Source organism: Canis lupus, chromosome 13 (genome assembly GCF_003254725.2).
Source record: "Canis lupus dingo isolate Sandy chromosome 13, ASM325472v2, whole genome shotgun sequence".
NCBI lineage: Eukaryota > Metazoa > Chordata > Mammalia > Carnivora > Canidae > Canis > Canis lupus.
In genome coordinates, this window is record NC_064255.1 from 17626428 (window position 1) to 17645391 (window position 18964).

General features: G+C 47.7%; 1 protein-coding gene across 1 annotated transcript in view; it reads right to left on the reverse strand.

Annotated features, from left to right (window-relative positions):
* EXT1 (exostosin glycosyltransferase 1) overlaps positions 1-9130 on the reverse strand; it is a 284846-nt gene extending 275716 nt beyond the window's left edge. Inside the window, exon 1 of the mRNA XM_025450410.3 lies at positions 7760-9130. Coding sequence (XP_025306195.3) covers positions 7760-8721 — 962 coding nt within the window. The 5' untranslated portion in view covers positions 8722-9130. The remainder of the gene's footprint in view (positions 1-7759) is intronic.
* Positions 9131-18964: the final 9834 nt, after the last annotated feature.

Below are 18964 nucleotides of genomic sequence, written 5' to 3' on the forward strand. Positions count from 1 at the left end.
GCATTAGCATTTACAAGGAATGTGCATCCCCTCGGCCTCACCGGCACCCCTCCAGGACCCCTCCAGGACAGGTCAGGATCTCCACTCGCAGGTGTGGAAACTGAGGCAGGGGTCAGGCACCCCATCCAGGAATCTGTGGGGGTCACTTCCTTCCTCGGTCTGGGCTCACAGGCTGCCTTCTAAAGGTTCTCCAAGAAGACCAGAGGGCACACACAACAAGGATGGTAACCCCACGCCTCGCATTACTGCTGAAAGCAATGAGATGCAACACAAGCCCTGAATGTAACAAGACCATAAACTGTCGGTTGGCTTTTGATTTTGGTCTCATTTTGTGTCTTTCTTTTTTTTTTAAGATTTTATTTATTCACGAGAGACACACAGAGAGAGGCAGAGACACAGGCAGAGGGAGAAGCAGGCTCCCTGCAGGGAGCCCCAAGCAGGACTCGATCCCAGGACCCCGGATCACGCCACCCAGGCGTCCCTCAGTCTCAGTTTTTCAATCACTTAGAAGAGTGGTCTCATTGGCACTTAGAGTCCAGACTTTAACTGGATGCCCAGGGGAGAGACTTGCCCCAACTCACCCCCGTGCGCCAAGAGTCAACAACCCCAGGGAACAGAGCCGGGGCTGTGCTGAGCCGCTGGCCGAGGGCCGGCACCCAGCAGGGCAGGCTGCGGGTCCCAAGGCCCAGGCAAGGTCACACAGTGAGGAGCCAAGGCAGAGGGGGCCTGCTTGCTAAGGGATCCCGGAGGTTCTCGGCTCAGGCAAAAACAAAACTTCAAAGGGAAGAGAAGCTGTGGGAGCTTCAAAGACCCCCTGCAGGACCAATTAACACCTACAAATGTTTATCTAAGCAGTCTTTAATGATGGCTACTTCACCAAACGGGTGCTGAGCCTCACCTCAAAAATAGCTGTTCCTCTCAAAAAGATGGGGTTGGGTAGGTGCAGGGTGGGGGGGGAAGGAGGGGTTCTGTGTTGTTCTCCAAGAGACCTGACCATGAAAAAGACAACTGCTCCATACTCAAGTGATAATCATCACAGACTTACTTATGATAAAAACACTAAAAAACTCTTATATAATAGAAATGAAAAACAATAAACAACAAATCTCTTAAAACGCAAATGTTTAAATAAACTATCGTATGAGCTAGGAATTAGTAAAAAAAAACATGTAGCCATTAAAATCCTATTTCAATATTTTATTTTTTTTAAATCCTAGTTTAATATTTTAATAGGATTTTCCTATTTAGCAGGAGTGGAAAATGTTCTTGGGTAATGTTGAGAAAAAAAGCAACATGCAAAAATACCTCTGAAGTCTGACCGCAAACCCGATAGACTAGAATGGTGAGAGGGGTCAAGTGTGTGGTGTTCACTACTGCAGCCCCAGCTCCAATGCCCGTGAGTCTGGCACAAACAACGCACTTAAGGAAAATGTGTTGAATGCATTATTTACTTACTATTAATTAAATGATAATTATCATATCTCTACGAGGTACTTGGATCCACAGAGATAGAATGATATAATCATAAAGGCATATATGTATAACAGGCCGATGACACCGAAGCTCAATCACAGTGGTTAGTCCTTATAATGGGGAGCTCTTATCAAGGAGGTTAGAGGAAAAAAATTAATTTTTAACATGTATACCTTCTCTATTTCCCCCCAATTTGCCACAAAGGCACTGTCTGTATAGCTTTTATAATTTTCTAAGCACTCTTCTTCTTTAGGGAGCTTGAGGACCTGGGAGCAGTGGTGTGAGGTGTTCCAGAAACCTGGGCCATTCTGTCAGAAATGGAAACTTCCACTGGGTCTCCCATTCCTACCGGAACATGCTGTTCACCTCCTTCCCCAGGGCAACAGCCACTCCTGTCTCATCTGTCTCGCAGTTCACCTGCAACCAGAGCGGGACACCCTGCACACTATGGGTGAGGGCAAAGGTCACACAGTCCTCCTCCTTCCTTTTCTTAGGAGAGCTCTGAGAGAGACTTAAAAGCAGAATCTGCATAGACAAAGTTATGATGGGAAGAGGTGAAGGAGTTCAATGCTTAAATGTCAAAATTAAGAGCCACCTAGGTGATATAACTGTGAGATCAATTTTTTTCCTTGGGAAGCATATTTAAAAAAGGAGTGGAAAAAAAGATATGATATACAAACACCTGAATGACACTAAACTCACTAATAAATAACATCAGAACAGGTGGAGACTTCATTAGATTCTTTAAGGCAGTAACATTGTGTGGAGGGGAAAAAGAACCAAAGTGGGAATCCAAGGTCCCCAGTTATGACACCATTATTTATTATTCACCAGGTTTGCGACTCTGGGCTCCTTTAAGCTCTTAGGCCCGCACCTGAATCTGTAAAATGGGGACTTAACCCACCTCACACTGTTGTCGAAAGGCTGAAAGGAGCTAATAAAGGTGAATTCCAGTAACAGGTGCTCGACAGATCTTCCAGTGTTGAGGGAGGGCCTGGTTAGTCAAAGAATTTGGTCACAAGTGGAAGAGCTTCTAAATAAAAGCAATATCACTGAGCTCATGGAAACGTGAGCCCACTGTTCACATTTGAACATGGAACATGCTCAGGAGACCGCAGAGGTCAGTGATCACTTGGCCTGACCTGCTTCCCTCTGGTGGCAGCAGGCCCTGGTGAGAACAAGAGAACTGGAACCAAAACACTTAGGCCTGTGGCCTCGGGTCAGCCACTTACAAAGCTGTGCCTCAGTAGACCAACCAACTCCCCACAGCTGATCTCAGTGTACACACCTGTAAAATGGCCTCGCAGGACACCGTGCAACGTGGTTGGAGCAAAGCAGCCAAGAAGCCAGAATGAATCAAGTGCAACCTTTGGTGTGATATTAGCATACTCGAGGTCATTTTCTCACAGTGTTCTGGGGAGGCAGAGCTACAGGCCTCGGACAGGCCAAAGACAACAATCGCCCCCTTTGCAAGTCTGTGCTAGCTAAAGTCACTGGCACACTCAGGAGAACCAAAGGTGGCCTTCCCTCAGGAGGGCCTGTCCAAGCCACTCGCTGTATGACACAATCCTGCAGGCTCCTGGTGTGGGTCAGATTCTACTCTAAACCGAGGTGGTTGTTGAACTGGACTCAAGCAATTCGTAAATGTCCCCCAGAGGTAACACACAGCACGCCTACCTCTATTTGGAGGATTCCTTGTAAATGAGGCTCCCAGGTCCTCTCCAGAAAACAAGCTCAGGTGGAGGTTAAGGGTAGCAGAGAGACCTAGAACCTTGGTGCAAAAAGACACCCTTGCCAATTTCATAATTTTGCATAATGTTCCCTATCTTTATTTTTAAACTGTGCTTGTATGGTTTATTTTAGAAATGTTTTTGTGCTATCATACAACTCTGGGGGGAGAGGCACTCGTATTTTAAAAACCTAAGAAGCACAATTTCCGCCTTTCATTTTAGAGGAGGAAAACATTCACCTAAGGTTCACGGCTGGATCATGAACTTGCTCCAGGGGTCTGTTAATATAGTTTGGGATGATGAGAAATAAACAAGTAATCATTTAAAATGATTACTTGTGCACATTTTCTTTTCCTATGAACACATCTGTATTCACCTTATCATTCGGTGAATTCATACTCTATTCCCTCAATCCCTTGAGGCCAAATTGAAAGGTCCAAAAACCTTCTACTTTGGCGAAACAGCTTCAGGGACCTACACCTTAGTTAGCAGAAGGTAAGCCCTAGAGCCAGAATTTGAAAGTCTAAGGATGCGGCTGTGTATCAACTCTTAAAATTCTATGACAAATGGTGCACGTATGGGGGTTTAGGGGTGATTATTTTTTCCTTCAAAGTTTGTCCAAGGTCTTCATCAGCTCCCCAAAGGTTTCCAAGAGAAATCCCCTAAGAAAGAGCATCAGTAAGGATCTCCCAGCAGCTGGAAAGCTTTCAAGTGTATCTGTAATTGAAAATGGAACACTGTATGTCAAGGGGGAAAATTCAGAAGGCCTGCATTCAAGGGCTGGCTACCCACCCACCCACCCCCACCCCCACCAACAACCAGTTTTGTTTTTTTTTTTCCACCTTAAGCAAATCCCTTAGACATTCTATCCTTCCATTTCCACATCTGTAAAATGAGGATACTGGAAGCTGAATGATCACTTAGCTCCAGGACCCTTAAAAATACCAAGATTGTGAGTTACAGCTTCAGCAAACACAGGAAAAGATAGCAAAAAGGCCTGCACAAAATCCTGCCTATTCCCAGAAGAGCTGCTTAAAATATTCACCGCTGCTTTCCTTGGAGGGGTCAAAGATAGAAGCCACCTCTCATTTCCTTCTCTTTCTTCCATTTCAGAAAGCCAAATTTGAAGCTTCACAATAATGCCCTTTGAAGGGATTTGAACTATGAAGTTCATGCAAAAAAACCATAGTTTTCTAAGGGTGCATAAGAAGCTCAAAGGAATAAAACAGAATTTCTCTAAAGCCTCACTACAAATCATGTAATCACTGCAGCAACTTATTTTAGCCAGTATCACCTACATCTGTTAATATATGTAACTGGTGAAAATTAATTATGGGTGTCGTGAAAATGGATGTTTTAATATAATCCTGGAAGTCTGGCTCAAAAATATTGCTGTTACAAGAGAAAAGCTCATTCTGTGCAGGTCCTTGATACTTTCATTAATGAACGTCTGATTTTCACAAAAGTGCAGATGAGCTGCAAGTCCTCAACCACTTAGCACTATTTCTTCGCCATCACATAAGGCTAGGTTCCACAAAGAGCAACTATTTCTTTTTTTAAGTTGGTACACTTCTGCAGTATCCTTACAAGGCCATGACACCATAAATTTTCAATCTAATTATCAGACCTCAGAAGTCCAGGGCAAACTTCTATGTAGGCTGCTGGTGGCAGCAAATTAAACTGAAGATGTTTCACAGGCACCTGCTAATGAAGAAGACAAGTGGAGGAAAACTGATCGCGTCTTTATAAGCCATTTCCAAATGAAAGCGTCCAGCGCCCCTGAAGTACCCGCAAACCCATTCCACAGAAGGATAAGCTGACACCCGAGGTAATAAATCAAAAGTCACACTATGGGTCAAGTATGAGAAGTCAGACTTACATGACTTGTATAGACCTAACCTCAATATCACTTCCTTCTCTAAGACCTGGAGAGAGATCAGCAGTGGGCTGGAGCTCTGCATCTCACATATGCCAGACTGACTTACAGAACACAACAGGGCGTGAAGGGGTTGCTGCTGGTTTCCAGCACAGCGCACGGTGACTCGCTGGGCATGAGCACTGTCACTGTGTTTCCGAGCTCAGTCTTCATCGTCATGTGTTTCGAAATTCAAAAGTCAACAGCAAAAAAGCAATAATGTTTGCAAGCACTATATCTCCATGATCAAGGGTTCTGATAACCCAATGAGAGGAAGGAGGTAAAACTCCAGGAAGACCAGGCTAATGGGCATGAACGTTCCACAGCACTGTCCCGTCCTACTGAACAAGGTTAGAGCTGAAAAGTGTGCAAAGGGGGACCGTGAAAAACATCCAGGAGGGACTCTGCTAAAGAAATCCCTGCTCGGAAGAAAGAGCAAACTTGCTTTCCTGACAAAAATGCCACGTTTCAGATGAGCCCCAATCCTGAGGGCCTGACCCCTTGTGGTCTTTAAACACACACCCAAAACAAGAGTACGGGTGTCAGATTTCCTGGCCCCCATCCCAAAGAGGTCAAAAATTAGTTAGATTTAATTGGCAAAAATTAGAGGTTCTATGAAACCAGCTCCTCCTCCTTTCACTGCCAAGCTCTAGCAAATGCTTCGGCAGAGAATACAGAGATGAAATATTTATCTGGGGAAGGAGGAGGTAAAAAAAAAAAAAAAAAAAAAAAGACGATTGTTTTATTGGATGGAGGCGCGTTTCCCGAATAGATGTATAACTGCCCAATTCCCTAAGCTCAGAACTCAGCTCCAGCTCCTTTGGGAGAATGAGGACCACCGGAAACCTTCCACAAAATTCGGGTGAGACTGCTTTAGAAGACACGGAAAGGTTAGACTTCATCTCGAGTTACTCCAGCATAAGCCAGACAAAGAAATTCCTGAAAGGCTATAAGCATTTTTTTTCCTACGGGCACCCACAGGAACAGGGCAATGTAAATGTCGTGTAAACAAAGCAGTTTATTTACTGACCGCAATTTGTGTCTCTTGTGAGAAAATTTTAATCCACTGCAAATGAACCCAGCATTCACACCTAACTGCCCCCGAAGAAGAGTAAAATACAGATTATTCACGACTGAGCCCAGCCTCGGGTCTTCCTGCGCCGGGAAGGCAAGAGGTGTGGGGGCTGGGGAAGCCGAGCGCCTGAGCCCCGCTGCTCTAGTGTCTATGATCGAGTACAGGAGGACTTTAATTTCCCTTCCAGTCCCTCCCACAGAGGCCTGAGTGTCTGAGGAAATCCACGGACAACAATCAAACCTTTCATTTTCAGGGCTGCCTTCCCCACCACGGCCCTCCCTGTGCCAATCAGGTTTGCGAAGCGTCTCCCCTATTCTGCATTTCATGAATCAATTGCAAAATCTGCCAACCTCTGCCAGTTCCTCTTGTACTCAGCTGCGAGGTTCCCCTTCCTTCCCTGGGCAGCACAAGGCTGCTCTGCTTCTTAACTGGCGTAACGTGGAAATGCACCGTAGGAGCTCACTAACTCTTTCACAGCCAGACAGAAGTTGAGGGTCTGGGGCTCCGACCCCAGCCACTCGGAAACCGACCCGCCCGAGCTCAGGCTAAGGCGGATTTGTGGCAGCCGGCTTTGACCCCAAATCCCGGGAGTCGGTTACTGTCCCTGGAAGGAAAAGGAAGAGAAAGAGAGGCTACAAAGTATCCGACTCGGTTACTTAGCAACTGGACAAAACTAGCCTCACTACGGAGGGTAAGGAGGCATCTCCAGCCCATTCAGAGAGTAACAGTCTCCGATTTACATGCAAATGATAAAGACAAAAGGGAAAGGAAAATCTAAATTAGCAACTGGAGTTTACAGCCAGAGGGGCTGAGGCCCAGATTTTAAAAACAGCTTCTCCCTAGGAAGGAGATAGGATACAAACGTGCAAACACACGTACACGAATGAATGAATGAATGAATGATCACAGGCCCGCATCAGCTTGAGGTCTCCCTTCGCAAAAGTCAGTGCCACGGAGGGTAGGGAGAAGACAGGCACAGGAAAGTTTAGCAGCTTAAATTAAAGCACTTGCACCGCTAACATAAATTGAAGGCGTTCGGGAACGGACGATCGGAGCCTGGGGAATTCCCGGGAAAGCAGGACCCCCGCTCCTGAGAAGGGCAAAGAAAGCATCAACCTTGGGGGGGAAGGTCTGCGCGCGGCGGTGGGTGGACTCAGAGCCCCCTCGGGGGTCCCCGGACCTCCTCGCAGACACCCTGCCGCACCCGCTGGTGAAGCACAGCTCCCAAACTTGGATCGAGGCCACACCTTTCACAGACACACATGGCCCTGCAGGGTTTCCAAGCAAGAGGGAGACACTGTCGCCTACTTGGCCCGGGAAAGTGCTCCGGGCTTCTCCGCCGGCCCGAGCAGCTCAACCTCTCGGCCCCCAGCTCCCAGCCGCCTGCCTGACTGAGCCAGGCTGCTGGGTCCCAGGCCCCCCGGAGGCAGGAGGGAAGAGGCCAGAGGGCCCCTGTGCCCCACCCCCACCCCACCCCACCCCACCCCACCCCAACCTCACACCTGGCTGAGGTGGGCAGGGCCCGGGGCTGACCGGCAGCAGCGGCCTGAAGGCCGAGCCACTTACTTCTCATACTCGGTGTTGTCTCTGTCACAGCGAGAATCCTTGTGCTTTTGCCAGTCTTTGCCATGCTTGCAGGTGGTGAGAAGCACCACGTCCTCTCCGTTATGGACGTGATATAAGGCATTCCTGGTGTCTGACCCTATCCCTGTCAGGTACCTCTTCCCCTTGAATACCAGCATATACTTCCTGAGAGGAGGGATGGTGTTAAACTTCAAAAACCCCCTCTCCCCTCCTGTCCTGGGATGATCCTTAGAAAAGAGGGGAATGGAAACATCAAAGTTGGGTCGGAAGTTTTCAGTACTGATGCTGGCTTTGGCCAGCATCGCCTGGCCGATGTCAAACCCCACGTCCTCGGTGTAGTCAGGCCAGGTGCCGGAATATAAATTAAAAATTAAATGATTCCTACCATTGTTCCACAAGTGGAGACTCTGCACTTTGGATCTCAGATTGTGCACATACTGAGGTGACAACTGGTCTCTGTCTAAAGTATCCAGACTCAGGACAAAGAGGCACGCCTGGCTGGGGTCCGAGGTGTAGAACCTGGAGCCCTCGATGGCCGCTAGAATGTTTTGGTAACTTTCGGCGATTTTCTCCCCTTTTTGCTGCGGGTACACGTAGACTTTGAAGCCGTTTTTCTTGCAAAGGGTGAAATCGAAGCAGGACTCCATGCGGCACTTCTTGCCTTTGTAGATGCTCGAGTTGGCGTCTCGCTTCTGCCGGGGGGAGGCGTGCACGCTGGAATCCTCGTTTTCCAACTGATCCCCAGGGACGAAGGGGCGCAGGGCGTCCGGGAAGCGGGGCCAGAAGCGATCCGGGCTCGGGTGGTGCAAGCCATTCCGACCGCTGAGCTCCTCTCTCCGGCTGTGGCTCCTCGATGCCCTAAACTGCAAGCCTCCGAAGTAAAACAAAAGGGCGAGACAAGAGCCAGCTGAGAGCAGGATGAAATAGCGTTTTTTGGCCTGCATGTGTCCTGCCTGGGTCAAGAGGGTCGTCAATAAACGCGAGGATCAGCCAAGTTTCCCAATCAACACTTTCAGCTCCAGTCCGCCATCTTCCCGCCTGTGAAGACTTCAAACTCTCCGCTCCCACCTCCTCTGGATGCCTTTCCCCAAGCCGTGGACTGATCCAGCGCATGTGGGCGATTTCTTCAACTTTCTCCCCTTCGGTCTCTCATCTTTGGCTTGCACAATGGACGCGAGGGAGCGGGGCCGGGGATCCCTCACCCGGGGCGGCCGGGCGGGCAGCGGGCTGTAATTTTCTTGCATGCAACAAGACGGAGGAAAAGAAAGGGGGGGGGGGGGAAGGGGAAAGAAAGAAAGAAAGAAAGAAAGGCAGAAAAAAAAAAAAAAAAAAGGCTGCCGATGCCCAATCAATGGCGAGGCGAAGCGGTCCCTCCCTCGCCCTCGCCTCCTCGCCTCCGCGGGCTCCCCTCGGCGGCGTGCAAAACGAGCCCCGGGAAAGCAACTTCACCGGCTCCTCCTCCTCCGCGCTCCCGTGCAGAGCGCTCGGGGCGCGCCAAGTCCGCCGGCCGCTGCCCGGCTTCGGCCGCTAGTGCCTCCTGCAGCTGGGGCGCCGTAACCTCACGAATCCCTGCATGTCTCTCCGCCCGCTCCCGCAGCGGCTCCGGCGCTCCGGCGGGGTCTCGGGCTGCTGCTGCGCTCGCGGGGCCGGCCCCGGGACGCGCGGCGGCGGCGGCGGCCCGGCTGCAGGAGGCGGAGGCGGCGGCGGCGGCGGCGGCGGCGGCGGCGGCGGCGGCGGCGGCGCGTCCTCCCCGCGGGCAGAGCCGGCCCCGAGCGGCGCTTCGCAGGCCCCCGCGCGATCGCCGCCGACCGCCGCGTTCGGGTCGCCGAGTGTTACCCGGTTCTGAATGTTACACTTACACATTCCATTCCCGACACGACAGCGCTGACCTCATCCATCCACGCAGCCCGCGCTGCCATTGGCTGAGCGTCACGTCCGGGGGGGCGGTGCTTCCGCTGCGCCCATTCATAACCCCCGGCCGCGGGCCCAGGCGCCGGCGCGGGGGCGCGGGGGGCGCGGGGCGCGGGGCGCGGGCGCGGCGGGCGGAGCGCGGGGCGCGGGGCGCGGGGAGCCGGGGCGGGCGGGGACCCGGACCCGGGCCCGGGCCGCCTGCCGCCTGCCGCCTGCCGCCTGCCGCCTGCCGCCTGCCGCCGCGCCGGGAGCCAGAGGCGAGGGCTCCCAGGGCAACCCCGGCTCCGCGGCCGCCGCCGTGCGCGGGCTCCCCGGGAGGGCGGCGCGGACCACGGACCGCACACCCCGAGCCGGCCGCCCCCGCCCCCGCCCCCGCCCCGCCCCGCCCAGGACCAGGGCTCTCGCTTCCCACCGAGCCTTGAAACAGGTCCCGTATTCCCCCCCGCAAAGCGCAGCCTTGTTTTTCTTTTTTTTCCTCCGCCCTCCCCCCAAGGACACGCCCCAGTGCCCCCCCCCCCCCCCATCCCCAGATAAAGAGGAAATACTACGATCGAGTGGCGATCCCTCGGGTCTGTCTCTGTGCCGGGAGAGGACCTGGAATCGAATCCTCCCGCGCCACGCGCACACCCTCTCCTGGCTCCCTGCAGCCCCTTCGTCTGTCGTGCAGAAAGCTCCCGAAGTCAGCCACTCCTGGGGGGGGGGGGGGGCAGGAGGGGAGATTCTCTTTTCTTTTTTTTTTTTATTTTTTTTTATTGGAGTTCAATTTGCCAACATATAGCATAACACCCAGGGCTCAGGGGGGAGATTTTCTAATGACTGGAGAGAAACAGGTTAATCTAAGCTGGTCCCAGTCCCTAAAGTGGTGTTCTTCCCTTTTAGCAGTGGTGGGGTGGTTTCTTTTCTTCCTTCCTTCCTTTTCTTCCTTCCTTCCTTTTCTTCCTTCCTTTTCTTCCTTCTCTTCCTTCCTTTTCCTCCTTCCTTCCTTTTCTTCCTTCCTTCCTTTTCCTCCTTCCTTCCTTTTCTTCCTTCCTTCCTTTTCCTCCTTCCTTTTCTTCCTTCCTTTTCCTCCTCCCTTTTCTTCCTTTTCCTCCCTTTTCTTCCTTCCTTCCCTTCCTTCCTTCCTTCTCTTCCTTTTCTTCCTTCCTTTTCTTCCTTCCTTCCTTCCTTCTCTTCCTTCCTTTTCTTCCTTCCTTTTCTTCCTTCCTTCCTTCCTTTTCTTCCTTCCTTCCTTTCCTCCTTCCTTTTCTTCCTTCCTTTTCCTCCTCCCTTTTCTTCCTTCCTTCCTTTTCCTCCCTTTTCTTCCTTCCTTTTCCTCCCTTTTCTTCCTTCCTTCCTTCCTTCCTTCCTTCCTTCCTTCCTTTCCTTTCCTTTCCTTCCTTCCTTCCTTCCTTCCTTCCTTCCTTCCTTCCTTCCTTCCTTCCTTCCTTCCTTCCTTCCTTCCTTCCTTCTTTCCTTCCTTCCTTCTCTTCCTTCCTTACTTTTCTTAGATTTATTTATTTATTCATGCGAGACACAGCCTGAGGGAGAAGCAGGCTCCTCGCAGGGAGCCCCACGCGGAACTGGATCCCAGATCCCGGGATCACACCCTGAGCCGACGGCAAGCGCCCAACCGCTGAGCCAGCCGGGCGTCCCTGGGGTGCTGGTTTCCAAGGAGCGGTCTCTTAGGAATGGATGCCTAGTAGAACTGCCAGACTGTCCCAGCTGTAGAAGGCAAACTTGAGGCAGGAAATGATCTTATTTCCAGTTAGTGCAAGATGGTTGGTTGGTCCTTCCTGCGACTGCCCTCCCACAGGGCAGCCCCAAACTCCAGCTACCCTCCAGGGAACTTCATCAGATAGCTCAGGTAAAGACCTGCCCTCTCTCTAAAGGGGTCCTCCAGGTCCACAAAGATACTCCAGCTCCTGAACAAGCTCCCTGGCCTCAGAGCCCCAATCCTGCTTTACAGAGAACATCTCCCACCCTCCTCCCTAGCTCAAGTCCGCAGGGTCTGGCCAAGCCGGACAAACAGTTGCCTGGGGCAGCGAGCTGTTTAGTGATTGTTTATTATGGGAGTGACGGAGAGCTGGGGACAGACACTTCCCCACTTCCCCCAGGCTGCAGAAAACTCCAGCAGGGCGTGGACGGAGGGCATGGTTATAACAAGGCAGGGTGAAATGATCCAGTGGAAAGTTTTAGACATTTGTTGTTTCAGATTTGTTTTAATAAAGGGGGAGCGGAGGGCGACATGAGTGGGACGTTACTGTACACTCCTGAAGCCTCTCCCTATTTCTGGGCTGCCAGAGATGAGGTAGCTTTTCCAGATTTGATCTGGACCCCCTGCACAATCTGGAGAGGCCTGGGACAGAAATGAGGTTTCAGGCGTCTTCCAAATATGATCACAATGATGCAGATAAATGCGGTGATTGAAACCACATGTGACCCTGGGCTCTTCCCCAGCCTGGGGTTGCTGAGAGCCACCATCCAAGGCAGGGATCTTTCTCTTGAGATCAGGATGCAGATGATCTGGGTCCTATGAGAAGCTGGGCACGTGGGGATTTTGGTCCTTCCTATCAGTTGTCCCCTGTGACCTTAGGGGGAGCCGGCTACCATCCTTATTCTTTTGCATTCTCTTGCTGCCTTGGCACATGTTTCTTGTCCTGCCTAACCGTTGCTCGTTCCCTCGTTCCACATCCCAGGGTTACCCGGCCCTACTGTCGATTACAGAGTGGTGCCCGTTGTGAGAAATGGGCTGGTACTGAAAATCACAGAACACTTGGATTCAGGTTCCCATATCTGCCATTTACTAGTGCCTTGGGCATGTTGGCCTAATCTCACTGAACTTTAGCTTCTCATTTAAAAAGTCAGAATAATTAACACTTTTTTTTTTTTTGCCAGCCTCTTAGAATTTGTAAACTGTAAATTGTTTCACAAGTGTAATATTTTTTGCCTAAGTTCCACATTTCAAAATCCAACTGAAATCTAAAGTAATTCCTATAAGAGCATCATCATTACATCTCCCTCTGTTTTATTTTCTTCTAGCCCTTTTCATTAGCTGAAATCTTTTATTTGTTTGCTTGTTTACTGTCTGGAGTTCTTCACTGTAAGAGAAGCTCCTTGAGAGTAGGGGCTCTGTGTGTCTTGAACACCCAAAGCCTAGGGGAGCTCCTGGCACTCGAGTGGAGCTCAAACATTGATTTGAATGATGAATGAATTACTAAAATTCAACTTCACCACAACACTTGAGCCTGCTTGAAAAGAAATCCCTCCTCCAAGCACCATGGCAGGACTAAGTCCTTGTTCAAGATAGAAATACTATAAACCAGGGATAACTTGACAGAGGGCCAATCAGTGCATCGTAAATCCTCCAACATTGTATGTCAGATGATGTCGTGCCTCTGGCCAAAGCCCTTAAGGCCTCTGTGTCTCTCTTAAAATAAGAGCCAAAGCCCTCACAATGACCTATAAGATCCTTCAGGATCTTCCCTGTCTTCCATCTCCTCCCCATGATGCCTCTCACCTCATTTCCTGTCAATAATTCTCCCTCCATCCCAATCTACTCTTTCTCCTCCAACCAGGTTGGTTTTCTTGCTGTTTCTCATATGTACCAAACATGTTGCTGCCTCAAGGCCTTTGCACATCCTCCTCTCCACTGGCATGACCCCAGTATCCACATGATGTACTCCTTCACTTCTTTTAAGTCTCTTTTCAAATGTCACTTTACTCGCTTTACTGTTGAGGCCACCTTTGACCTCCCTAAATAAAACAGCAATCCCTCCCCCATTTTCCTACCCTCTACCCTGCTTTATTTTTTTTTTTTTCCTTAACAGTGATCAACATCTACCATACTACAGATTGGTTGTTAATTTTTCATTTATCTGTTGTAAATGAGCTCTATGAAGCAAAGATGTGATCTTTTTGTTATCTCCTATAATCCTAGCACCCACAGCAGTGCCCATCACTAAATAAGTACTTGTTGAACTAATTAACTTGATCCCATTGTCTGTAAAGCAAATAGAGAATGTTCAAAGCTAGAGTTCTATTATAACACACACACACACACACACACACACACACACACCCCTAAGGCTATCCCAATGTTCATGTCTTGTATAATTTCCTTTTCCATGAATAATTCTTTCCCACAGCTGACTAAAGACCTGAAAACAACATGGCACACACAAACTCCAGGAGATGTGGATTCCCATCTTGGCTCTGTCACCTACTCTATAACCTTGAATGAGTCCCTACACTTCCCTAAGCTTTGGATTCTCCTTGGTAAAATCAGGAGTAGCTGTAATATATATCATGATCAGCTCACTGGACCACTGTGAGAATCAAATGAGAACAAATGAGAAAACCCATTGCAGTCCACAGTCCACAAAGCAAATGTGAGATCTGGTCATCACACTCTTGGACAAAAATGGATACAAGTACATGAGATCACATTTGCAAGTTGACTGATTAAATGCATGAACTATCACCCACCAAACATACAGCAGTTTCCGAATGCTTTATAGACTCTGGGATGGTCATTGACTATTGTAAGCAAACAGAAAAAGAGAAGAAGAAAAACCCACCAATGAACAAAAAGCAAAGACCTTTTCAACATATGAAGCACCAAAGACACAAATGCTTTTCAGGGGCCTAGAATTATATTTGCTATCAGAGAAAATAATTGACTCCAAAATGGGGAAACAAACTAAAATATTGAAATTCATAAATGTTTAAATTATCTAAAATGTAATTTTGGGTTGACTGGTAAGGCAATCTAATCTTCATAAAGTTATACACTTTATTTTTTTTTTTTGATGTCAGCATATTTTCATGTTTTAGTGATGTGTGATGGGGTCTCTGACAGGAAGTATTTTTGGCTCCTAAAAAGGCTGGAAACTCTACTGGGTATATGCTGATTGGTTGCAGAAGGTGGAAAAGACAAGCAGGCCAAAAAGATTTGGGGCATCATGCAGGAGTGGAGAGATGCTCAACCAGGAAAGAGGTGCCAGTAACTCGGAGAAACTTGGAGCCTATTATTTCTGATGACCAGACTTTGAGAGTTCCATCCAGAAAACACAGGATAGGACTTAGTGATACCTTTCCACCTGCAACAAAGATGCCCTGTGTAGACCAATACATATTGTCTCTGCAATCTTCACAAGGTCCTGAGCACAGGTACTATCCTTTTCCTCCATCACAAATGAGAAAACAAAAGCTCAATCTTGGGAAGGGACTCCTGGCAATTCATTCATTCATTCATTCATTCATTTACTGAACAAATATTTTTTGAGCATCTATTCTGTATAATTAATAGTGCCAGGGGATCCCTGGGTGGCTCAGTGGTTTACCACCTGCCTTTGGCCCAGGGCACGATTCTGGAGTCCTGGGATCGAGTCCCGCATCGGGCTCCTGGCATGGAGCCTGCTTCTCACTCCTCCTGTGTCTCTGCCTCTCTCTCTAGGTCTATCATAAATAAATAAATAAATAAATAAATAAATAAATAAATAAATAAATAAATAAATCTTAAAAAAAAAAAAATAGTGCCAGACACTGAGGGTATTTGTCTATAGTTCCTTGTCATTTGTAAAACACTTCCGTGAGAAGAATTTTCCTTGAGCATCATGAGCACCCCATGGATTAGAAAGAGAACATGATCTCTGTTTTACTAGTGAGAAAGGTGTGGGCAATCCTGCCAGAACCCCTCTCACTTTTGAGAACTTTCTCTATCTCTGCTTAATAAATTCCTATCATTTTGCTCAAAAAGAAAGAAAGAAAGAAGAAAGAAAGAAAGAAAGAAAGAAAGAAAGAAAGAAAGAAAGAAAAAAGAGAAAGAAAGAAAGAAAGAAAGAAAGAAAGAAAGAAAGAAAGAAAGAAAGAAAGAAAGAAAGGAAAGCTTTCAGGGACTGTGATGCTGGACTGGTGAGGTTCCGGCTGGGGCGAAGACGTTGGATCTTCCTGCCCTTGTCCCCTTCCACCTTTACCCTGAAGCCCCACAATAAAATGGTTTGATACAAAAAAAAAGAAAAAGAAGAAAGAAAGAAAGAAAGAAAGAAAGAAAGAAAGAAAGAAAGAAGAAAGAAAGAAAAAAGAAGGAAAGAAGGAAGAAAGAAAGGAAGGAAGGAAAGAAAAAGGTGCTACATAGGTTGTAGTTCAATCTTCCCTGGCCTTGGCATGGTTGACATTGTGCTCAGCATAATTCTGTGTTGCAGGGGGCTGGCCTGGGCACTATACGATGTTTAGTCACATCCCTGGCCTCTACCCATTAGGTGCCAGCAGCACACCCCACTCCCACCTGCATCTTGAGTTGACACCAAAAACATCTCTAGACATTGCTAAATGCCCATAGGAGGCAAAAATCACCTAATCTAGTTAAATGACTTACCCAAGGTCGGCTGATTCTCGAGTGGGGAATTTAGAGTTTGACTTTCATCTTCTGACTCCATCCCTGGGCTTTGCCACAACACTGCAGCTTCCTTTAGAGAATTTAATTTATCTCCTTTCTACAAAACAGCCTGATCAAAAAATCTCATAGACATTAAGAAACTTTTATTAAGAACTTTGTATGTGTAAGGCACGCTTCTAGACACTTGAGATCCAGGGTATAAAAAGCAGATAAGGTGTCTGCTCTCATTCTAATGGGGGAGATAATAAAATAGCAAATAAATAAATAAGCAAGAAAATTTCAGATAGTTCTTTTTTAAAGAATTATTTATTTGAGAGAGAGAGAACATGCAAGTGAAAGAGCACAAAGGGGGGTGGGGTAGAGGGAGAGGAAGAAGCAGACTCCTCACTGAGCAGGGAGCCCAATGTGGGACTCAATCCCAGGACCCTGAGATCATGACCTGAGCCAAAGGCAGACACTGAACTGACTGAGCCACCCAAGCACCCCAATTTCAGATAGCTCTAATCAAAGGATTATGGCATAGAGTGGGATGAGGAAAGGCAGGGAGGCTCCCTTCGAATAGGTACTAGGGAAAGTCTCTCTGAGGAGCTAACATTTCAGCTGCTGTCTCAATGGCAAAGAATGAGCCCTGGGAAGAGTGCACCAGGTAAAGGGGCTGGATAGCACAAAGGTCTGGAGGCAGAAGTGAGTTTGAAAAATTAGAAGTGGTTTTCAAACCTCAGCAGTCATCAGAATCACCAGATGGGTTGGTTAAAACACAGATGGCTGGGGCCCACCCCTAGAGTTTCTGATTCAGTAGATCTGCGGTGTGACCCAAGAATTTGCATTTCCAACAGCTTCCCAGGTGATGCTGATGCTGCAGATCCAGGGACCACACTTTGAGAATCACTGAGTTAGAGCATCAGCAGAAAGGCTACTGTTTCTGGAGTGTGCCGAGTGCAGGGGAAAGGGTCAGGAGACGAGATCAGAGAAGTTGCAGGAAATTGAGCATGCCTCAGCCCTGCAGGTGGTGAGTACTGGGATTTTATTTTCTGTGCGGTGGGTGGGCCTTAGAAGATTTTAGCAGGGAAATTATATGATGTGATTTCCATTTTTCACAGCTCCCTCTAGCTGACAGTAAGGTAAAAGTGGAAGCAGCGAGTCAAGGTGAAGTATCCAGTACATATTTTTGAAAGTCTTTATTCCTCACAGAAACAACCGCTGTTATGAAAAGCCAGGATAGCAAACCAGGAAGGGAAGGAGAGCTTCAAGTCCTGTTTTCACGATACAGAAACTATGACAATCAGAGTCAAGCTTGTAAGCCCTAGTCACTGGACAATTAATTAGCCTGTGATCATTAATTAGGCAAGATAGCTTGCCTTAGTATTTATCAAAACAGCACATTTAAATTGAGAATTCTCTTTATGATGTTAACTCCAGTACTTGATATACTGATAGTCTCTCTCTATGATGTTAACTGCAGTGCTTGATACAATCCAAGCCATATATATTTATATCTGGCTGTGCCTTTTGTATGTGTTTAACAGCTGGGGGCGAACTGCTATTCCCAGTGACAGGACACCCTCCTGTTGGTGAATGTTTTCTGAGGGACAATGAGAGACCAAGATGTTGCCCTTAGGGAAGTTTGGATGCCATCCTAGGAATCTTATAATAAGTTTTACTGACCCCTGGTGGAAGACACAGACATTCGGCCCTGCCAGCTTGTCTTGGTAGCTTCTGTTTTCTCCAAAGACTTTGATCCCTTTAGCAATGCATGTTCCACACAGCCCCTGCCCGACCCTGAAAGTCCAGGCGGAAAAGCAGACATGGACAGAAATGATCACAAGAAAACCGGCTCCATGGTGTAATTCACTGGAGGAAGAAGTGGCTAAATTTGTGTGGGTTCCTATTAACGTGTGGGGATCCGTTTATAGATGAGTAACCGAGAGCAAATGAGAGATGGAAATGTCAACTATGGAAGGTGATGAAATCAGGAAGTCACCCACGATTCGAGCCAATTTTTCCCATTAGACTGTAATGCGTTTTATTATGTAATCGTCTGTCAATGCTCCCTTGACTCTTTTTTTTTTTCTTTTTTAACTTCTGATACTCAGTAGAATCAAGTTTGTCTTACAACCTGTCAGCAGAATTTTTTTTTTTTTTAAATCATCTGGTGCTTCTAGGTTACTACAGAACAAGAATTACTGATGCTCACAATGGTAAGTGTAAGACCCTGTAGGATCTTAAGGTAACTGCCAGCTCACTGCAGGGAGGTTAAATCATGTCCAGTCCTATTTCAGGGATTGAAGCGCATTTCGTGATTGTCAAAAATCATTTAAAGTTGGTGATCCATGTGTAGTATATGGGGTAACTTGGTACCAGCACGGTGATTAGATGAACTATAGAGGTAGTGGTCTGAACAGTGCCTTGGATACTCCAAGCTTGTCTGATCCAATTCCTTCTATACCTATAAACCCTGGATTCTTGAGGTCTTAAGGGGAAGTCTCCAAGAAGACTGTCACCTTTCTAAATAAGTAGAAATGCATACATATGTCTACAAAACCCTGCACGACTGGGGACTCCTGAAAACTCGCAGTCTAAACAAACAAAACCATTCCTCTAACTATAAACTCTACATAACTTCAGGTCCACCCTAAGCCACCAACCTCCCAGCAATTCTACTTCAACTTTTGTCTCTTCACACTCTTGTAGTTTTCATTTCCCAGAGACTGATCACATTATGGAGATGCAGATGGCTCAGGAACTGTAAGAAAAAGGTATGAAGAAGACTAGTATTTAAATATATTTTTATATATTTATATGTAAATTTCAGTGTAAGCTTTGTCTCTCTGAAAAATCTGAATATTTAAATGTCACAAAAGCGGACTAAAAATATACATTCTGGCTTTAAGTAAGCTTTG